The sequence below is a fragment of the Dasypus novemcinctus genome, chromosome 3, assembly GCF_030445035.2.
Source record: "Dasypus novemcinctus isolate mDasNov1 chromosome 3, mDasNov1.1.hap2, whole genome shotgun sequence".
Classification (NCBI taxonomy): domain Eukaryota; kingdom Metazoa; phylum Chordata; class Mammalia; order Cingulata; family Dasypodidae; genus Dasypus; species Dasypus novemcinctus.
In genome coordinates this window covers 172413899-172435335 of record NC_080675.1, presented here as the reverse complement: position 1 = coordinate 172435335, position 21437 = coordinate 172413899, and the positions used below count along the sequence as shown (strand labels likewise).

Below are 21437 nucleotides of genomic sequence, written 5' to 3'. Positions count from 1 at the left end.
GCACCCGGAGGCTGGAATGAGGCCAGGCTCACAGGAACTAGGGCTGAAGGATTTAGGCATGGTGGCCCCAGCACCACCCGCTCCCATGTTGTCCTCCCCGCTGTTCTCTGCTAGCTGACTCATCCTTCTGCTCAGCAGGCCTGCTTCGTCAGCTGGCTCGCTGCATGTGGCTCCAGTGGTAGCCCTGGACCTGGTTTACGTGGTCCCACAGGTCCTGCTCCCTCAGGTAGGAGTTTCCCAAGTCCCAGGCGCATTTTCCTGAGAGTGAGAATCTGATTGAGGAAGCCAGAACCAAAGGCAGCCAAGGGTCAGCCTTGAAGCGAGCCAGGGGGCTTACCAGGTTTTGGGCCTGTCTGTGGGGTCTCTTACCTAAACAGCAATGGGAACCCCAGTGGAAGGAGGATAGAGACATTCAGTGCTGGTATGAGGCCAAGTGCTGTTGGTTCTTACCCCCATGTGACACGAGGAACCTGGAACAGCCACCACAGGGCGAGTCGTTGCTAAGGTACTGGCAAGGCAAGTGCAGGGTCCAGAATGGCACATAGAGAGAGCCTGGAACAGAAGGACAACATCGCCACATTGCACTGACTCTAAGACGCACACTGTATTACCCTTTAACATAACTGAAATTGGGATGTGTTGACAATGTGTGCAAGTTGAATTGACAGTGTTGTTGCCTTTCTTAATGGCACGAAAGTATTGTTTTAGATGAAATATGGTAATTAATTTAGGCTCATGTGAGTTGATATGTTTCTGAATAAAAATTGTTGGTACCCTGGGCCCAGAAATGCTTTACAAAAAAAAAATAGGCACTCCCTTTATTTTCCCATCTCTTATGGGAAAGACCCACAACAAGAAAGGTTAGCAATTTCATAAATCAAGGGTCTTATATTTCCATTGTCGATAATAAATATTCATTACGATTCATATGATCAATTGTTGCTTAAGAATATGAGTGCCTGGAAATGTTTCTTGAGGTCAAGTCCAGACTGTGAAACAAAAGTTCTTTCATGTGTTCATGGTGAGTAATGTTTCTTTTTTTTTAGGAGGCATGGGGGATTGAACCTCATACATGGGAAGCAGGTACTCAACCACCGAGCTATGTCTGCGCCCCCAATAACAATTTTAATTAAAGCAAAACCCTATGCTAGAGATTACTCCCTCATTACCCCTGACAAAAGAAGTGTAATGGAGTGTCCCAGAGGTAGTATTTAGACTTATTGGGTTATGATCCTTTTGTGCATTTATTTTCACAAGTCAATACGTTCATAAATATGTTTAAATTAAAAAAGCAAGATACTAAATAATTTCAACAGTGTTATTCCATGTTTATTTTTAAAAATGTGTAGATGTATGTGTTTAACTGGTATGTGCCAGGTTCATGTCTAGGTTAATATCCTAAATTTTGATGCACATCTGCTCTCTGTGTCAATTCGCTGTGTGTTCTTCTGTGTCTGATGTATTTTCATTAGGCGGCTCCGGGAACCCATCCTGGGACCTTCCAGAGTGGGAAAGAGGCGGCCATTCTCTTGCTCCAACTCAGCTGCCTAGTGAACTGTGTCTCATATTATCTCTTCTCTGTGTCTCTCTTTCGATGCATCATCTTGCTGTGTCAGCTTTGCCGTGTGGGCTGCAGCACTCCTGGGCAGTCTGCCCTCCATACACGGGGGCCACTCCTTGCACGGGGGGCACCCCTATATCGGGCAACACTCTTGTGCAGCAGCACTCCACATGGGCCAGCTTGCCACATGGGCCAGGAGGCCCTGGGTATCGAACCCTGGACCTCCTATATGGTGGGCAGAAGCTCTATTTGTTGAGCCATATCTGCTTCTTTCAATGTAGTCTTTAGAGTGCACATCTCATCCTCACTACTCAAAGTGTGGTCCCTGGCATCATCTGGGAGCTCATTAGAAATGCAGAATCTCAGGCCCCATCCTAGACTGCTGGATTAGAACATGGAAATGCAAGCTTTCCATCAACTAACGAATGGAACAAGAAAATCAGGTATATCCATGTCTTAGTTTGTAAATACCACAGAAAGGATTGGCTTGAACAACAGGAGTTTACTGGCTCATGGTTGAGGCTAGTAGAAGTCCAAAATCTAGACATCAGGAAGGCTTTTGTTCTCCCTGGGTCTGTGGCATCTGGTGCTGGCTGCAGGCAATCTTTGGTTCCTTGACTTTCCTGCCACATGGCAACATCCTCTCCTTTCTCTTCTGGGTTTCACTGACTTCCTGCTTCCGGCTCTTTGTAAGGCCTTGGTAGCAGTTTGATATTATTGATGAATTCCAAAAAGAAATATGGATTATGTTTGTAAACTGATCTTCTCCTCTGGGCATATTAGATTATATTGGTTTCATAGGTTTACCTGATTAGGTAATTATGTAAACCTCTTGTTCCAATAGGGTATTGGGTGGGGACTCACAGATAAAAGGCATGGCAAAGGACAGAGTTGGAGGGTTTTTGACGTTTGAGTTTTGATGCTGGAGTTTGGATGCTGAAGCCTTAAGCTAGAGCCCTGGGAAGTCAGCTCACAGAGGAAAGAGAAGCAAGCCCCAGGAAGGGAGGGACCCAGGAAGCCTGAACCCTCGCAGATGTCAGCAGCCATCTTGCTCTGACACGTGAAAGTAGAGTTTGGTGAGGGAAGTCACTTATGCTTTATGGCCTGGTATCTGTAAGCTCCTACCCCAAACAAATACCCTTTATAAAAACCAACCAATTTCTAGTATATTGCATCAGCACCCCTTTGGCTAATACAGCCTCCATCTGGATTAAGATCCACCCTCGTTCAGTTCCCATATCTTCAGAAAGTCCTATTTACAGTGCGTTCACACCCATAGGAATGTGGATTAAGAACATGGCTAAATACAGAATTCAGCCTACCACACACTACAATGGAACGTTTTTGCCATAAGAAGGAATGAAGCGTGTTACATGCTGCAACATGGATGAACCTTGAAAACAACATGCTAAATGAAAGAAGCCAGACAAAAAAGGTCACACATTGCATGATTCCATTCATGTGAGATGTCCAGAATAGGCAATTCCATACAGACAGAAAGTAGACGAGTGGTTCCTAGGGGAAAGCGGGTAAGGGGAAATGACTGCTGACAGGTGTGGGGTTTCTTTTGGATGTTATGGAATTAGGTAGCAGGGATGGTTGCCAACACGGTGAATATATTAAAACCAGTGACTTGTACAATTTTAGATGGTGAATTTTATGTGAATAAAAAAAACCCCACATCAACACTAAACAACATAGCACATTGCCTGCAACCTTTAACAGATAATATCTTGGTTCTTTTTGCTCACAGGGTAGGGAAAAATGATGCTTAAATTATATTCAAAAGAAATGCCAGCTGATATTTATTGTTCCCTGAGTAGGACAACTTCAACATCTTGTACATTTATTTTGGATCATAAGCGTAATATAGGATTGGTATAAAAGTAGCGCTGTCGTTCTATCATTTAAAAATAAAAATGCCCCCTCGCGGCCCCTCACGCCCCCTCAAGGTCCCCTTCTGTTTATTTCAAGGAATGGCCCTGCGAGCCACCGAGGGTGGATTTCTCTTTGGATGTCTTCAAAACTGGCACAGCCGGTGGAAGGCGTTGGGCGGCAGGCCTTCTCAGCACTGGCGCCGTGTCTCCCCATTGCTGCTACTTCTCAGATAACCTGTGCCCTCCGGCCGAGGTGGTGGCAGTCCCCAAGGGCAGCGGGCCCCTGGGGTGGTGTGCCCAGAGCCTCAGGGAAGAGACGGGGAGGAGGAGGGCCAGGGGAGCCGGGGTAACCAGTGGGCCCGGGAGGGGCCCAGGCACACTCACCCCCCAGGCAGGAGCCCCCCAGGCGGGGGGTGCTCCCGGGCTGCAGTGAGACCCCCAGGTGCCTGGTGGCCCTATTCTCAAGGCACCCCACTGGAAGAAGCCTCGTCCCGCAGCGGCTGCCCCGAAGACGGGCTCCCGTCCCGCACAGACAGGGCTGGGGACGCAGAGAGGCCCACGCGGATGGCCTGTCACCCGAAAATCCACGGAAAACACACTCACACGGATGGCCAATCACGTCCCGCCCCCTGGACCCCAACGGGGTGCCTTAGGAGCTCCTGGTTTGACGGGGACAAAGAAACGTGTGTCCCCCCCTTTCTTGTCTGCGTGTGTCAGGCCGCTTGAACAGGTCCTGTGCTTGGGACCGGAATCCAGGTGGAGGGTCTTCCTGGGTCTCTGGGCTTCTCCTGCCTCCTTTCCAAAGGCCGCGCCGCGGGGGTCGCGTTGGACCCAAGCAGCCGAAGCACAGCTCTCCGGTTCAGGGGCACACCCGGGAGAGAAATCACCTGGGGCGCTCCAGGAGGGAGCAGGGAAGGGCGGCCCCTGGGTGTGACCTCAGCAGGTGCCACCCTGGAGCAGGAGAGCAGGAGCCCCAGAGTGAGGGCAGAGCCCTCCAGAGAGGGCGGAATGGATTCTCATGGACAGTTTAATCAAAACTAGAAGAAAGAAGACGCAGTTGGAAATGCAGAGCCCTGGGCAGCCACCCGGAGTCGCCACTGGGCAGGGACGCTCTCTTCCTCCTACGTAGTTGGTAGCGTTGACAGTGCATTCAAACCCAGATTTAGACCTGATAGGCTGTGTAGACTAAGGCAAAGCAGTGTAGCCAGGACACTAAATTCCTATATGTGGGGAGTGGAAGTGGCTCAAGCGATTGGGCACCTGCCTCCCACATGGGAAGTCCTGGGCTTGGTTCTGGGCAGACAACAAGCAGATAGATGAGGGAGAAATCTGGGGAATGGGGTGGGGGGCAATAAAAATAAAAACAAAACCCAAAAACAGATCAGTAATCTAACAAAAATTTTTTTAAAAATTCCGATACATGTAGTATTTGGGGGGAAAGGGGTGTGCCTTTTTTAAAAAGCAGTTTTATTGAGATAAAGTCACATGCCATGCAGTCCATCCAAGGTGTACCATCAGGGGCTTTTGGTGTGGTCACGGAGCTGTGCTTTCGTCACCACGGTGGGTTCTGGAGCATTTTCATTACTCCAAAGGGAAGGACCCCGTACCCCTTAGCAGTCACTCTCAATGGGAGGGGCTTCTTTTTAAAATAAGAAATTGTCACGCGTTGAACTTGAGCGTGGGCCCTCTCCCTGGGGGGGATTCTGCGTGGTTCTGTCTCCCCACCCGGTGGAGCTTGGCGTCCACGCTCTGCCAGGGCGTTGTTTGGGATAGAGGCTGAGGAACAGGGATGGGGCAGAAGTCACTGCTCCAGGACTTTCTCTAAAGACAAGGAATCTGTGAGCCTCCTAGGAATTCCCGGAAATGCTTGGGAACAAAACCACCACACTGGAAACGGTGTGTGACCCCGATGCTGCGGGTGTCTCTGCCCATCTCTTGTGACCCGTGAACTTCTGTCACGACTGCAGTACCTCTCCCACTCGGGTCCTTGATTCAGACAAGGAGACAAAGCGCAACGCCTGCTGTCAATCAAGGGACAGCTACACGGGTCCGAAAAGTTCATCCCTCTCCAGCCCATTTACTTGGCACTTTTTATCGATTTATATTTAGGAGGTACTGGGGACTGAACCCAGGGCCTCACACATGGGAGACTGGTGCTCAACCTCTGAGCTACACCTGTACCCCTTATTTTGCCCTTTTAACATCAATTTCTCACTTTCCTTTTTTTTTTTTTTAAATAAAGAAAGCACACTCATTGCTGCCCCCATTGGCCAGGGCACAGCTGAAGAGGCACCAAAATGTCTCTGACTAAACTTTGTTTCTCTTTTTGATAGCAAAACATCTTAAGAGGCTGAATGACTCCTAAGCTTAACACTCTTATACTCCCACGTTTTTGTAAGATAGTTTCTGTTTTCCCTGCAACAGTGAACACTGATACTCACATTATACTGAAATTCCGCTTCCTCTGTTTCCCAGCCTCTCTGGCTCCCTTGGTCCTGTCATGGATCGTACCCACCTCCTAGAGATTTACGACCGTGGAAGGCCTTGGTTTTATTTTCTTTCTCTCTCTCTCTCTCTCTTTTTTTTTTTTTTGTGCCCGTTGAGTGTTGACATCTCTTGGGGGTTGGGAGTAAACTGGAAGCAGATCTGTGCAGTGCTTTCATCGGCAACACATGGCTCACTGCTTTTTCCCCTTTCCCTCTTCTCTTTTTGGAGGTACTGGAGATTGAACCCAGGACCTCCTACAAAGGAAGCAGGTGCTCAATCACTTGAGCTACATTTGCCTCCCCTTCTTTACTTTAAGATTTTTTTTTACTTTCTCTCCCCTTCCCTGCCCGCCCCCCAGTTATCTGCTCTCTGTGTCCATTCACTGTGTGTTCTTCTGTGTCTGCTTGTATTCTTCTCAGCGGCACCCGGAATCTGTGTCTCTTTACGTTGCGTCATCTTGCTGCGGCAGCTCTCCGTGTGTGTGGTGCCATTCCTGGGCAGGCTGCACTTTTTTTCCGCTGGGTGGTTCTCCTTACAGGGCACACTCCTTGCGTGTGGGGCTCCCCTACACAGGGGGCACCCCTGCGTGGCACAGCACTCCTTGCGCACATCAGCACTGCTCGTGGGCCAGCTCCACATGGGTCAGGAGGCCCTGGGTTTGAACCCTGGACCTCCCATATGGTAGGCGGGTGCGCTATCCAGTTGAGCCAAATCCACTTCCCCCTTCTCTTTTGATAGAGTCCTGCTTCCTATGCATGCTAAATAAAAATAAAGTTGAAAAAAAATACAAAATAAAAATGATGAAAATAATCAAAGGTGTTTAGACATGTTTCAAAAAGCATTAAAGTATTTAAAGCATTAAAGTTTAAGAAGAGCTCCGAATGTCCATCTCCTTGACACCAAGACCGCGGTTCCCTCCCCACGTTTCCCCGGAAAAGTCCTACCTTGCCCTCCACTCGTCCCCACTTGTGGCCCTCCTGTGCCAGACGGTCTCCAGCCCCTTCTAGCTCTGCCTTGCCTCTGCTTCTGCTCCACCAGGAAGCACCAGCCTTCGTGGATGGACCCAAGGTGGCTGGGAGAGGACAGTCCTACTCCAGCGCAGCCTGCGCGCAGGGCAGGCCCAGAGTGCACCGCTGGTGCCAAGGCCACACGACCTGTTCTGGGTGCCCTTATCTCTGTACCTCGAGTCTGCCGTCAGGGGATGGAGAAGCCTTTAGCAGGGCACTGCGCTAGTCGGGTCCTCTCTTCGCCCCAGGAACCTCTGTACCCAAAGTCTCTTCTCTCCTGTAAACAGAAAAGGATAAAACACCAGATGCCAAACACGTAAGAGGATTCGACTGGGCTGGGGAAAGAAAGGAAGGGGCCTCCCCTTCTCTCCAGGGCTATCTGAACTCTAGCTCCTGCCCAGCCAGATTTTTCCTCTCTCTTACACACACACATATGAAAGATGTGTACCAAAGCATTAGCAGTGGCTTTTCATAGCATGCTAGCGTCTCTTCATTCCTTTTATTTATCTGTATTTTCTAATTTTCAAAAATTAGATAAAATAAATAAAAATGCTGTTGATGATTGGAGAAGCTTCCCATGGAATGGAATATGTGATTGCAATAAGCGTTTTTAAATAGAGAATTTCTGTCTTGCAAAAATTACCATGTCAGGGTCACAAAGGCTTCCCTTATACCGTTCAGAGTACACAGAAAAGTCTTTTATAAGGAATGGTGGTTACTAAAGACAGGAAATGAAGTTTGGTTTCCAGATCTTGGCAGGAGTTGGTAGGAGGCTCTAGAAATCTACTCAGCACCCTTTCTCCCCTCGCCCCTGCCCCAGGAATGAGGACATGCTGGCCCTTGCTTCTGGAAAGAGGGGGGTTCGTAAGAGAACAACTGCTTACTATCATCACTTTTGGTGATCTGATCCTTTTTATCACTATGCCTAGGCATTAGATGCTTTGTTTTGAATCTCTGCCAAGAGGGTTTTGAATTGGTTAATTATCCTGAAAGTGGTTCCGCTTCAAAGGATTTAAAATAATTTTGGAATTTTTTTTATTGTTAGCAAGGATGAAGATTGCTCATTTTGTTTTCTAATTGTAGTCCCTTTTTTATGATTTATCTTACCTCTTTACAAAGAGTAAATTGAAATTTTAAATGGGTAATCCTAAAGAATAACATTAGAAAATTAATGTGTTCATTGAGGAAGATTTCAAAATACAAATAAGAAAAAAGTATCCCCATATTTATGTCTAGATACGCATGTGTGTGTTTAAACAAAAATGATGCATTCGGGAGGGCTTTTTAAAGTGCAAGTGCTTGAATTTTACCGCTCAAACTAGCTTAGGTTAGAAAGGTGCATTTATTGACTCACAAAACAAACTCAAGGGAAAGTCAAGGTAAGTCCTGGCCTCAGATACAACTGGACCCAAACATTCCAATGCTCTCAGGACCCTCTCCGAGCCTCTCCTCTCTGCTTGCCTCTCTCTGCCTTGGTCTCATTCTCTCTGACTGCTGGCAGGGGACATGGCCGCCCACAGCCTGAGGCCTCCCATCTTCCCAACTCCACCTGCAGAGAGGAAGAGGTCTTTTTCCTTTGGTACCACATTGAAAGCTCCCACGGCACGTGCCAGGCAGACTCGGCTTGAGTCGCATGCACACTTGCTGACAAATCTTCATAAGGAGGGTGGTGCAATTCTATGATTGGCTCAGTTTGCGTAAAGCGCCTTCTTCCACACCCAGCCATGTACCAGAGGGGGAGGGTCAAGTAAGGTGGCAGCTCCCATCTGAACCACTGGGTCCTGTCTGTATTGCTTTGCCTCCAGTCGTCTTCTTTTTTTCTTGTTTTTAAATTTTATTCTATGGTGGTAACATACTGTATTAGTCAGCCAAAGGGGTGATGATGCAAAATACCAGAAATTGTTTGGTTCTCATAAAGGGTAATTATTTGGGGTAGGAGCTGACAGATACCAGGCCATAAAGCATAAATTACTTCCTTCACCAAAGTCTATTTGGAGCAAAATGGCTGCCGACATCTGCAAGGGTTCAGGCTTCCTGGGTTCCTACATTCCTGGGGCTTGCTTTTCTCTGAGTTCAAGGTTCCTTCCTTCCTGGGGCTGGCTTCTCTTTCCTCTGCGTGCTGACTTCCTGGGGCTCCAGCTTAAGTCTTCAGCATCAAACTCCAAAATCAAAACTCCAACATTAAAAGCCCTCAACTCTGTTCTTCGCCATGCCTTTTATCTGTGAGCCCCACCCACCAAGGGGTGGGACTCAATGCCCTAATCATAACTCAGTCATGCCCAGGTACAGATCAGATTACAAGCGTAATCCAATATTTCTTTTTGGAATTCATCAATTATATCAAACTGCTACACACACGTATATCATTTTCTATTTTAACCATTTTTAAGTGTACAATTCAGTTTCGTTAATTACATTGACAATGTTGTGCAACCATCACCACCATCCATTACCAAAACTTTTTCATCACCCCAAACAGAAATTCTGTAACCATTAAGTAATAACTACCTATCCCCGGCCCTAGCCCCTTGTAACCTCTAATTACCTTTCTGTCTCTATGAATTTCATGTAAGTGTAATCATAAAATATGTGGTCATTTGCTTCTGGCTTATTTCACTTAGCATGATGTTTTCAAGGTTCATCCATGCTGTAGCATGTATCAGAACTTTATTCCTTTTTATGGCTGAACAATATTGCACTGTATGGATATACCGCCTGTGGTGGTTTGAAGCTGTGTGTACCCCAGAAACACATGTTCTTAAGTTTAATTCATTCCTGTGACTGTGAACTCATTTTAAGTAGGGTTTTTGATGATGCTACTTCAGTTAGGAAGTTGTGGCCCACCTCAGTTAGGATGGATCTTAACCTCTATTACTGGAGTTCTTTATAAGCAGAGAGGAATTCAGACAGTGGGCAAAGGAGAAAAGCCACAGGAAGCAAGAGGCTGGATATTGACAGAACCTGGAAGACGAGGGAGAGACCAGGAGACTCCGCCATCTGCCTTGCCATGTGACAGAGGAACCAAAGATTGCAGAGAGCCAACCCCAGAGTGCCACAGTCTTTAGGGAGAAAGCATCACCTTGATGATGCCTTGACTTGATCTTTCTTTTAGCTTCAAAACCGTAAGCTATTAAACTCCCATTATTTAAACCAACTCATTTCATGATTTTGCTTGAGCAGAGTAAGGAACTAAAATACCACCATTTGATTATCCATTCATCAATATCCAAAGAATGGACATTTGGGCTGTTTCCACTTTGGAGCTATTGTAAATAATATTGCTATAAACATTGATATTCAGGTATCTGAGTCCCTGTTCCAATTCTTAGAAATTTATACCTAGGAATGCAATTGCTGGGCCTCATGGTAACTCTAGTTTAACTTTTCGAGGAACTGCCAAATTGTTTTCCACAATGTCTGTACCAGTTTGCATTCCCACCAGCAATGCACAAGGGTCAGACTTCTTGAGAAAAATAGTCCCTGGTTTAGCTAAACCACAAAAGTTAAGTTTCTCTTGCACACAGCCAAGTGCAATTCCTTTCAGGTACACTTCCAGGAAGCCTTTCACTATTAAAGGGAAGCCAGAAGAAGTATCCATGGGAAGCAGTGGTGGTGGTAGAGTGATGATAGGAACCCCAGAGAAACTGAAGGGGAAGCTGAAAGCAAAGGAACATGTATCTGATTTCTTTGAACTTTTGAAGGAAACTGACCCATAGTGTCCATGAGTCAGAATGAAGTGGATGTAGCAGAGTAGAAATAACAGGCACAGTTGATTTGAGCAGAAAAAGAGGGTCAGAGTTGATACCCCAAACTTCTTTGGTCCTGTGTGGCATGGAGAAATCCAAAAGTCCCTAAATGCTTCCAGTGAGGACAATAGGAGTAGCTGAAATTGAGAGCCATGAGGTCTCCCAAGGGGTCACCATGTGACCGAATGCCTTCCAAGGGGCCCTGTGGCCAAGGCTGCAGAGGAGATGGCCTAAGCAGCACCAGCAAAGAGAACACCAGCTTGAATGGGTCAGCAAAGGCTGCAATGAGAACAGAAGCCAAAGCATGAACTTAGTGAGGTGAGCTGAACCTCAAGTGGAGTAAGCAAGAGCCAGTGGAGAAGGTCAATTGGTGGAGCAGGGTCATTTCCCCCAGAGCATCCCCTTGTACCTAGATACCATCTTGGGAAGGAGGATGTGGAGGGGAGACCTTGGAGGAGAGAGACCACTCTCACAGGGTATTTGAATTTTAAATTGACTAATGTTAATCCAAGATTAGATTGTTTTAAACCGAGAAGAGACTTATTTTTAACTGGTAAACTGGAGAACTGCCCATTAATGAGACTCTCCTAAGGAATCTTGTTCCATTATAGAGAAGTCTTTTTTAAAAAATTGTATACCTGAGACATAGTGTGTACATTTTGACTGTCCCCATGGCTCCCCATATATAGAGAGCTTTACTATTTATTTATTTTCTTCTAAATGTTACATTAAAAAAATATGAGGTCCCCAGATACCCTCCACCCCCCACCGCACTCCTCCCACATCAACAACCTCTTCCATCATCGTGGCACATCCACTGCACCTGGTGAATACATTTTGGAGCACCACTGCCCCACTTGGACAGTGGTCTACATTGTAGTCTACACTCTCCCCCAGTCCACCCAGTGGGCCATGGCAGGACACACAATGTCCAGCATCTGTCCCTGCAGCACCACCCAGGATAACTCCAAATCCTGAAAACGCACCCACATCATATCTCTTCTTCCCTCTCCCTACCCTCAGCAGCTACCGTGGCCACCTTCTCCACATCAATATTACAATTTCTTCCTTTACTAATCACAATAGTTCCCCAGGAGAACACCAGTAAGTCCACCCTAATCTATTCCTCCATCCTGTGGACCCTGGGATGGTTAAGTCCAGTCCCCTTCTACATCAAGAGGGGGCTTAGATTCCACATGGATGATGGATGCTATTCTCCTGCTTGCAGTTGTAGGCACTCTTGGCTCCCTGGTGTGGTGGCTGATCTTTACCTCCCTGTTAGCTGGCCAGGGTAAGTCCAATAAACCAGAGGGTAGGAGTTGCAAGTCCGCTTAGGCTCAGGGCCCATCTGGCACATGGGCAGTCCAGAGATTCAAGTCTTTACTATTTATTTAAACAGGAGTTTGACAGAGAACATACAAGGAAAATGTCCTAAAATCTTCTTTAGACTACTCTCCTTGTGACAGCCAGCTTCCAAGGAGGCCCACCCATGCCTCTGTGTAGCCCTCCTCCCCTCCAGGGTTGGTCTCTGTGACCAATTGCACATGGTAGAAGTGCTTTTTTCTCTCTTAGATCATTCGCTTTGGGGGAAACCATCTGTCATGTTGTGAGGAGGGGCCCACAGGCTGAGAGGCTGAGGAAAGAGGCATGGGAGTGAGTTTGGAAGTAAGTAGCACTAATTGCAGCCCCAACCAACGTCTAGACTGCAACTTCATGAGTTCCTCAACCAGTCACTCAGCTAAACTGTCCTAAGATTCCCGACCCACAGAATCTGTAAGATAATAAATGTTGTTTTAAATCATTAAGTTTAGATGTAATTTTTTACGCAGCAATAAATAAGTACTATATCCTCTTCTCTTCAAAATTTCAGTTAAAACACCTGCTAAATGTTTTCTCTCTTTATTTCCCACGAAATCCTCTCCCAGTTTCCTTGCCCTCTTCCTCTTCTTCCTTCTCCCTGGCACACCCTCAAGTATTCCACTGTCAACACATCATGGTCCTTTCTCCAAGAGGTCACTTGGTGTGCATAGTCTTGTTTTCTCTAAGGACTGCTCCTGTCGTGACACCAAAGTTCAACTCCCCTGCTCCTTTGCCCCACACACCTGACTGTGGTGAATAAGAACTGAGAGAACAAGGCAGGAGGGGTAGAAGGAACTGAAACCAGAGAGAAAGTCAGAAGATGGACAATGGAGTTTCTTGGGCAAGCTGAAGTGACAGGGCAGGGTATGTGTGGAGAAACTGAGGAAAATGAGGAAGAGGTATCGGAAGCCATGAGGTAGAGAAAAGATGCACGGAATGGTTAGACATCGACAGACAGTGGGGAGGGGAGATAAGTGAAAAGCCACAGAATCTCACTGATGGCAGAATACCAGACAGATTACTGAGGCGACTGGAGATGCCTTTGATTCTCCAGATCCGGAACTATGTTCCAGTCACCTGAGGTCTGGCAATCCTTAGGTTTCCTGGATGTCACTTGTACCTGGCTGCCCATGAGATGCGCACTTCCTTCCTTTCAATCTAACTAAAATGCACCTGTTGACCAAAACCAGGCGCTTGTTTAGAGTGAACAGATTTCTCAAAAAGATATTGTGCTTATCTTGCAGATGACTATATTTATGTATAACAACAATTGAGATGCCACTGGCTATATGAAAAAAAGATACAAGAAAAAACATTGCATGGTATTTTAGTTTTTTTTTTTTTAATGGCTTATCTGCCGTTCTGCTGCGAGCCTCATAAAAGCAGGGACTGCGAGTGATTCCTGTGGGTATGAATGATCTTCAGATCCCGCCCACAGTGAACACTGTCTCACACCTGAGACCCCGGTAAGCTCCCCAGTCTGGACCCGAATTCCACAATTCCCAGAATACTTGACGCCCCGCCAGCCTTCTCTGGCTGGTGACAGCCGAATTAACCAACGGCCAGGGAGGGGGTCTGCGTGGCGGGGGGCGGACGGGAGGGGGCGCAGCGGCCGTTTAGGCTTCTGCTTGGCGTTTCTTATGCCCTGTCTGAGTTGTTCTGGAATCGGCGGCAGGAGACACAGTTCCAGCTCAGGAGACCCGCCGTGGGGCTGGGGACCCGGCGGAAGAGGCCCCGAAGCAAGGTAGCAGCGAGGTGCAGCTCCGCGCCCGCGTGGGCGGGGCCCAGAGCGCGGGAGGCGCCGCGGTTGGTCCTCGCCTGCTCCCCGTAGTCGGGAGAGGCCACGGAGGTCGGCATCTACAGATCCCGCTCTGGAGGTGCAGCTTTTGGATCCCCCTGCAGCTCAGGAGAGGCGGCTCCGAAGCCTCCTCAGGGTGACTCGGGGATTGCGTTTAGCACTTGCCCCCGCTGCGAACTGGGCATCCCAGGTCGCCGAGTCCTTGCGGGGGGGGAGGGAGGCGTCTCTCGCCCAGGACTACATTTCCCAGGAGGCTCTGCGATGATTGAAAGCGCTATCAGCCTATGGACGGGGAGGACGTGCTGTCATGGAAACTGAGAAGCCAATGGCAAAAGAACAGAGGCGGTGTTTTCCGGGTGTTGGCTGCGGCGCCCAGAGCCCACCTGTGTCTCCACAGCCCTGTCAGGAATCCCAGTGAATTTCTGGGTGGGGGACCGCTACGGCGTTGCTGGCCGGCGGTGGAGGACTCACTTCCTGGTCCGTCCCCGGGGGGCCCTGGGACGGTAAGTGCTCCAGGGAGGGAGACGGCGGCACCGGCGCTGCTGAGGGGCGTTGAGGGGTCTCGCCCGTCGTCCGCATGCGGTCTCTACCGGGTCCCCGCGCTCGTGTGTCGGAGCTCTGGGGCTTGCTGAGGTGTGAAGAGAGCTGGCTGCGGTTATCCAGAAGCTGTCGGGATGATTCATCCTGTCAATCAGTTTTCTTGCTCCTCCGGGGTGGTCCCCGGGTTTCGGCTTCCCTTTGTGACCCGCTGACCGCTGTCCCTGACAGGGGCCTGCAGCGCTGCGAGGAGGGAGAACCGGTGTCGGCCCCACCCGTGCGGTCATGTTCCTATTAATAAACCCACCGAGCAAACTGGTGCTTCTCGCAGAGGCACTTAGTCACAGCACCTCAGCGCCTGCAGGGCCTTTGGGGTCACTTGTACCGGGGGCAGGAGACTGGAGGGAATCAGGGTCTCTATGACCGTGGCTCAGAATTCCCGCCCTCAAGCCGCTGCCTCTTGCAGGTGCCCCTGCAGATGTGTATGTACTTACTGAAGAAATGAATTTTCCACTCAAAAGTCTTATTACAATTTTCACTTCCTCGTGACATTATTTTGGTTAAGGTTTTAAAACAAGAGAGGAAATGATTTCCAGTAGTTTGTACGTCTTTAGAGATCCAGTACTTTATAAAGAGCCAATAGCTATGTCTGGAAATGCATAAATGTTACCAGGAAGAGTGTGTGTGCGCGCGTGCGCTTGTGTGATTTGCTTGATGGGACTAAAGATGTGAAAGAGAAAAACTTCCTTGACCTAATCTGGTCCATCCTCCATTGAAATGAAGAATTCTTTGTAGCGGGTGGTCACTCCGCTGGTTGGCTCGTGAATTATTTCTTTTTCTGTTGGAAACTCTTTAAGGAAAAACTTTACATTTCTTCAGGACTCCTGATGCCTTGAAACATATTAATTACTGATTGAATGACTGATTCATCCAATAATTAACTCTTAGCATGCCCCCAAAGTTTTTTTTCATTATGTTATTGTCTGTTGTATTAATGTATTAATAATGATTGTTTTCTACCCTCCAAGAGTTGGGGTTTGTGCTCACCGCCTTTGACTTTCACTTATTTTTACAGCTTATCCATATCTTCTTCTTTTTTTTTTTTTTTTAAAAAAAAAGACATGTCTTTTAAAATCTCCTTTCTGACCCCATTAAAAATCTTGAAATAGAAAGGCACCCAGGACAGTTGCCTTTGGGGTTCTACAAAGTCTGTCCCTTGAGTTAATGAGAAATCTTTGGACTACAACCCAAGAAGATTCAACTCTTCTCCTAACTAACACAAGTATGATTAAGTCCACAAATTTCCTAGCTTGCTGGAGAAAGTGGAATTAGAGAGAATCCAAAGCTTTCTGAAATCTAGTTATACCTGCACACTCTCCTTTGTTTATATTGTTTACCATGTGCAATTTGTTCCTCAAAAAGTTGATGAATCCCAAAGATTGAGGGTTCTGTAGATATGTGTGGGAGGCCCAAGTTTCTGTTAATGATGGGAATGTTGGCCAATGGAAGGATTATATAAAAACAGAAAAAAAAACAATGCTCTTGTGGTTGATGTAATTTACCTCAGAAATATTCTAGTCAGGGGAGGTGTTGCTTGGGATACCGGTGGCCATGGTGGCTATCTTTTGGTTTTCAGATCACAGTGAGAAGACCCAGGGAGCTACTGATGCATATTGAGATCTCTTGCTTTAGGAACTGATGACCCTAGATGATGTGGCTGGGTACTTCAGGGCAGAGTGGGTTACCCGGATGCTGCTTAAAGAATCCTCTTCAGGGATGCCAACCAGCACAGTTAGAAGAATGGGCTCTCAAAGGGTAAGGATGCTACTTTCTTTTAGATTTAAGATTTAGGTATTTTGAGAGGGCCCATGTCTGAGTAGTCTTGGGAGGTTGGTCCCAAGAGCTCCAGATCACCGAGATGTTGTCTCCCTGGCAGTAAAAAGGATAACTTCCATTTTTATTGCACTTTATGGTTTGCAGATGTCTTTAATATTTATTTCCTTGTTAATATATTACCATAACTCTTTGATGTGTGTATTATCACCTCCTTTTTCCAACTAAGGACACTAAGACTCAGAGAAGTTAAGTGGCAGAGGTGAGAGTCAAACTCAGGTCTTTGTGGAGAAGGGGGATCTTTCCTCATGGTGTTATTTTTCCCTGTCACTTAAAAAAAAACAACACTATCAGTGCTCTTTCTAAAATAACACAGCTACCCCTTCTCTGCTTTACTTCACGTATCTATTCCACAAATAATATATACTGATTGAAGAAAAAAATAAGCAAAATGAAAACATAAGTCATTCCTAAGCCACCACTAAAGGGTTACTCTCCTTCCAGCCTTTTTTATAAGTATATATAATTTTTTTTGGTGAAAAGAAAAAAAATCAGGATCATGCTCTGCACTCAATTATAAACCTACTTTCTTCCACCATGTATCATGACATATTTCTACAACAAAAAATATCTTTCTCTACACCACTTAACAAAACTACTTCGTATTTTTTGTATGAATACAAGAGCTGCATTAGATTGAACTATATATTTGACCATTGGGAGACCGTTTTTGATCTGCAAAAATGGCAACTTCATATAATTCAATCAAATATAATTATTCCTTTGTTGTGGAACATTAGGTCACTTCCAAATTTTTACCAATGTTGTAATGAGCATCTCTAAGCTGTCTTCTTTGTTTTATTTGATCTTGTTTACTGAAGTATTATTAGCTAATAATTGAAAGTATGATTGCTGGATCAAAGAATACGTATTTGATATGTTTGCCAAATGCCTTCCAAAAAATGTAGAATTGATTTATTTATTCCTACAAGTGTAATATGAAAGTATATATTTTCTTGCATTCTACTTATCATAGTAGGTATTACAGTTTAAGAATCCAGGTGAAATAATAATGATAGCTAATATATGTTGAGGACTTAACATTTAATCCTCGTGACAAACCTATGAGATAGGTCTTACTATTATTTCTATTTTATAGATGAAAACACTGAGGCACTTGTAAGAGGCTGTGTTAGAATCCAAACCCAGGCAGTATGACCCTTGGGTTTGCCCTCTTACCTCTCTGCTATATTGTCTTGGTGTGCCATTGAATTTTTTTGGTTACTGGTGAGGCTAAATATTTTTCATATACTTATTAGGTTGCTTGTATTTTTTCTTTTGTAAGTTGCTTGTTCATATCCATAGTCCTTTTTTTTTTTTTCCCCTTATAAGTGTTTGTCTTTTTCTCGTGGCTATATTGACTCCTACCTTTCTGGGAAAGTTTTCAAGCTCAACATTATACTTAACTTCCTTGATTCTTTCTAAGGGTGAGGTCATGGTGACTTTGTTCCTGATAAAATTATCTTTTCAAATGAGTTTGGCCTTGTGTCTTCAAAGAGGAGTTATTGTACTACTCTAGGATTTCTCTCATCCAAGTGTGATTTTTTTTAAGTGTGAGGTAAAGGGTATTTTCTCAGCCTCTTGGGGAACTCACCCTGTTTTATCACTTCACCATGACTTCCTTTTTAATGAGACCAAACACCCATTAGAGTTTCCCTGGACATTCCCTTCTATTTGGGAAAGGAGAAGGGACTAGATTTTGGTCCAGGCCTCGTGTAATTGGCTCAGATTAACACCCTATATCCACTCTCCTGTATAGGATTTCTAGGCCAAGTGTAATTTCCCAGCTGGAGCAGAAAGAAGAACCATGGGTGTTAACACTCCAAAATTTTGAGGAGAGGAAGATCCTAAGGGAAAATCACACAGGTGAGATATGAGTGTTACCTGGTAGGAGGAAACTTAGCATTTTCAGCTCTTAATTAGATGAAGGATTCAAAAACCTGCCCCAGATTTTTGTTCTTATTATTGTAAGTTGAAATTTGACTTCCTGGGCAGTCAGTAATTAACCAATTAAGTCTCCATTTTAAGTAAGTATTTCACTTTTATCTAGACTACAACATCTTTGAAAGGAGTTGCCTAATTTGACAATATATGGTATACTCTTGAAGGATATCCATCCGGATTCAACTGGTGATCTTAAAGTAAGAAGGTTTTGATTCTGTTTGGGGTGTTGGAGAGTTCTGTTATAAGGGTACTGCAACAATGTATATATATTCCTACCAAAAGAAAAAGAAAAAGCAACTAAAGAGACAATGACAGTTAAATACCATACATGATCCTGGAAGGGATCTTACAATGGAGGAGAAAAGACTCGAACATTATTGGGACATATGAAAAAATTGGAATATAGACTCTGAACTCTATATTAATGTTAAATATCTTGAACTGGATAACTACACTTAAGATGGTTACATAAGTGAATATCCTTGTTCTTAGGAAATGTACTTGGAAGTATTATGTGTTCAAGAAGCATGATCTATACAACCTATTTTTTTTTCCAAGGATTTATTTTATTTATTTATCCCCCCACCACCCTCATTGTTGTGGTTGCTGTCCGCTCCCTGTGTCCATTTGCTTTGTGCTCATCTTCTCTTTAGGAGGCACCAGATACTGAACCCGGGACCTCCCATGTAGAAGAGAGGTGCTCTATCACCTGAGCCACCTCAGCTCCCTGGTTTGTTGTGCCTGTCATTGTCTTTCCTCTTTGTGTCTCTTTTTTTGGCATCATTTTGTTGCATCAGCTCATGGTGCCTACTGATCACACAAGCTCACCTTCTCCAGGAGGCACTGGGAATTGAACCCAGGACCTCCCATGTGGTAGGTGGAAGCCCAATTGCTCGAGCCACATCCACTTCCTACAACCTATTTTTAAATGTTTAGAAAATAGGTTGATAAATAGATCATAGATAGATAGATAGATAGGTAGGTAGGTAAGTAGGTAGAGTGATATGGCAAATGGGGCAAGATATTAAATTGGTGGATCTGAGTATCTTGGGGGATAGGGGTATGTTAGAGTTCTCTGTATGGGGTTTGTATTATTTATGCAACTGTCCTATAATTTTGAAATTATTTCAAAATAAGTTTAAAGAAAAACAAAGGGTTTGAGAATTCATGTTTTCTGTAAGTGTAATAAACTTAAGTAAACATCTACACACAAAAAGTATGTGGTCAAATTAAGTGTAGTCTGCTGCTGAAACAAATAATTTTTTATCTTACTTAATGCTTTCTGATATTCTTTCCTGATAACTGATACTTTATTCTCTACTACTTTTGTTACTTTTTCAGGCTTTGAGAATCAGGGGACAAAACTCAATCAGGACATTTCTGAAACAGCAAAACAATGTGGAACATCATCAGAAAAGGCCAATAAAAATACCTCTCGTACTCCTCATTGGGGAAGTAACTGGGAGAGGGGCCTTAAATTAGAAGGGCAACATGGAACCCTTCCAGGAGATGGCCAACAGGAACCCTTTTCACAGGAGAGGGATTTAAACAAGCTCCTGGATGTATATGTGGGAAAGAAGCCTGTGTGTGCAGAATGTGGAAAAAGCTTTAACCAGAGTTCCTATCTTATAAGACACCTAAGAACCCATACTGGCGAGAGGCCTTATAAATGCATGGAGTGTGGGAAAGGCTTCAAACAGAGTTCAGACCTTGTTACCCACCACAGAACACACACAGGAGAAAAACCCTACAAATGCAAGGGGTGTGAGAAAAAATTCAGCGACAGCTCAACACTCATCAAACATCAAAGAATCCACACAGGTGAGAGACCCTATGAGTGCCCAGAGTGTGGGAAGACTTTTGGACGGAAACCACACCTCATAATGCACCAGAGAACCCACACAGGAGAGAAGCCCTACACGTGCCTTGAATGTCATAAAAGCTTTAGTCGGAGCTCCAATTTCATCACCCACCAGAGGATCCACACAGGAGTGAAGCCTTACAGATGTAATGACTGTGGGGAGAGTTTTAGCCAGAGCTCAGATCTGATTAAGCACCAACGAACTCACACAGGAGAACGGCCTTTTAAATGCCCCGAGTGTGGGAAGGGCTTTAGAGATAGTTCTCATTTTGTGGCTCATATGGGTACTCACTCAGGAGAAAGGCCTTTCAGTTGTCCTGACTGCCACAAAAGTTTCAGTCAGAGCTCACATCTGGTCACACACCAGAGAACACACACAGGTGAGCGACCTTTTAAGTGCGATAACTGTGGGAAAGGATTCACTGACAGTTCTGCCCTTATTAAGCACCAACGGATCCACACTGGAGAAAGACCCTATAAATGTAGTGAGTGTGGGAAGAGCTTCAATCAGAGCTCCCACTTCATTACTCATCAACGAATCCACTTAGGAGACAGACCCTATCAATGTCCTGAGTGTGGCAAAACCTTCAATCAGCGTTCCCATTTTCTCACACACCAGAGAACACATACAGGAGAAAAACCTTTTCACTGTTGTAAATGTGACAAGAGCTTCCGTCAGAAAGCACATCTTTTATGCCATCAAAACACCCATTTGATTTAGGAAATAGCCTTAGTGGTTTGGCTGCTTCCTTCCAAATTTCCATTGCTACTGTTCTTAAGTACTCCAACAGAAAACCTGAACCTGGACATCAGTGGTTCAGATTGAGCCATCATCTATTCTTTCTCATTTTTTCATGTTATAATGGAGAGGATAAACCTGTAGTGTTCATACAATGTTCTGAACATAGAGGGATTCCTTTAATTTTTTTGACTGGCTCTTAGGGAAATGTGAGTTTAATGGTTGATGCCAGATTATAAAGAAGTAATGACATAAATGTGGCCTAGAGATCACATAGAAACTACTCGGTACAGTGCCTAGTACAAAGTAGGTGCTCATTAAATGGCCACATAATCACTATTTGAGATCTTATGTAAAGCCCTTAATACAGTGCCTGGCTCTGAAAAGTCACTCGATACGTGGTTGGTTGCTATTATTAATCTTATTACTCAATAAGGAATTTATTAATGCAGCCTCCAAGCCCAGAACATGTAAGAAATTAGATTGGAGCTACATAGTTTGGGGTGCTAGCACATAGATTTAAGAAAATGGGAAACCTCCCAATCCAGTGCTATTCAGGCATTAGTCACCAGATGTCTCATTGCCTTGACAAGACAGAATTATTGCAGAGGATATTTGCAGTTTTGCA

The 21437-nt window shown here is 45.2% G+C and overlaps 1 protein-coding gene across 1 annotated transcript; it reads left to right on the top strand.

The window, feature by feature from the left end:
- The first annotated feature begins 13644 nt into the window (after positions 1-13644).
- On the top strand, positions 13645-20899 carry ZNF774 (zinc finger protein 774). Its single transcript, XM_004479614.4, has 4 exons — positions 13645-14338; positions 16065-16187; positions 18025-18131; positions 19551-20899. Exons 2-4 carry the CDS (start codon positions 16081-16083, stop codon positions 20789-20791), a joined length of 1455 nt encoding a protein of 484 aa, XP_004479671.2. The 5' UTR covers positions 13645-14338; positions 16065-16080; the 3' UTR covers positions 20792-20899.
- Positions 20900-21437: the final 538 nt, after the last annotated feature.

Excerpts from the sequence above, each read along its gene's own strand:
- ZNF774 (XM_004479614.4), top strand. The coding sequence starts at position 16,081 with ATGATGTGGCTGGGTACTTCAGGGCAGAGTGGGTTACCCGGATGCTGC. Across the intron at positions 16,188-18,024 it reads GAAGAATGGGCTCTCAAAGG|GATTTCTAGGCCAAGTGTAA; the intron begins GTAAGGATGCTA and ends TCTCCTGTATAG. Across the intron at positions 18,132-19,550 it reads CCTAAGGGAAAATCACACAG|GCTTTGAGAATCAGGGGACA; the intron begins GTGAGATATGAG and ends TTACTTTTTCAG.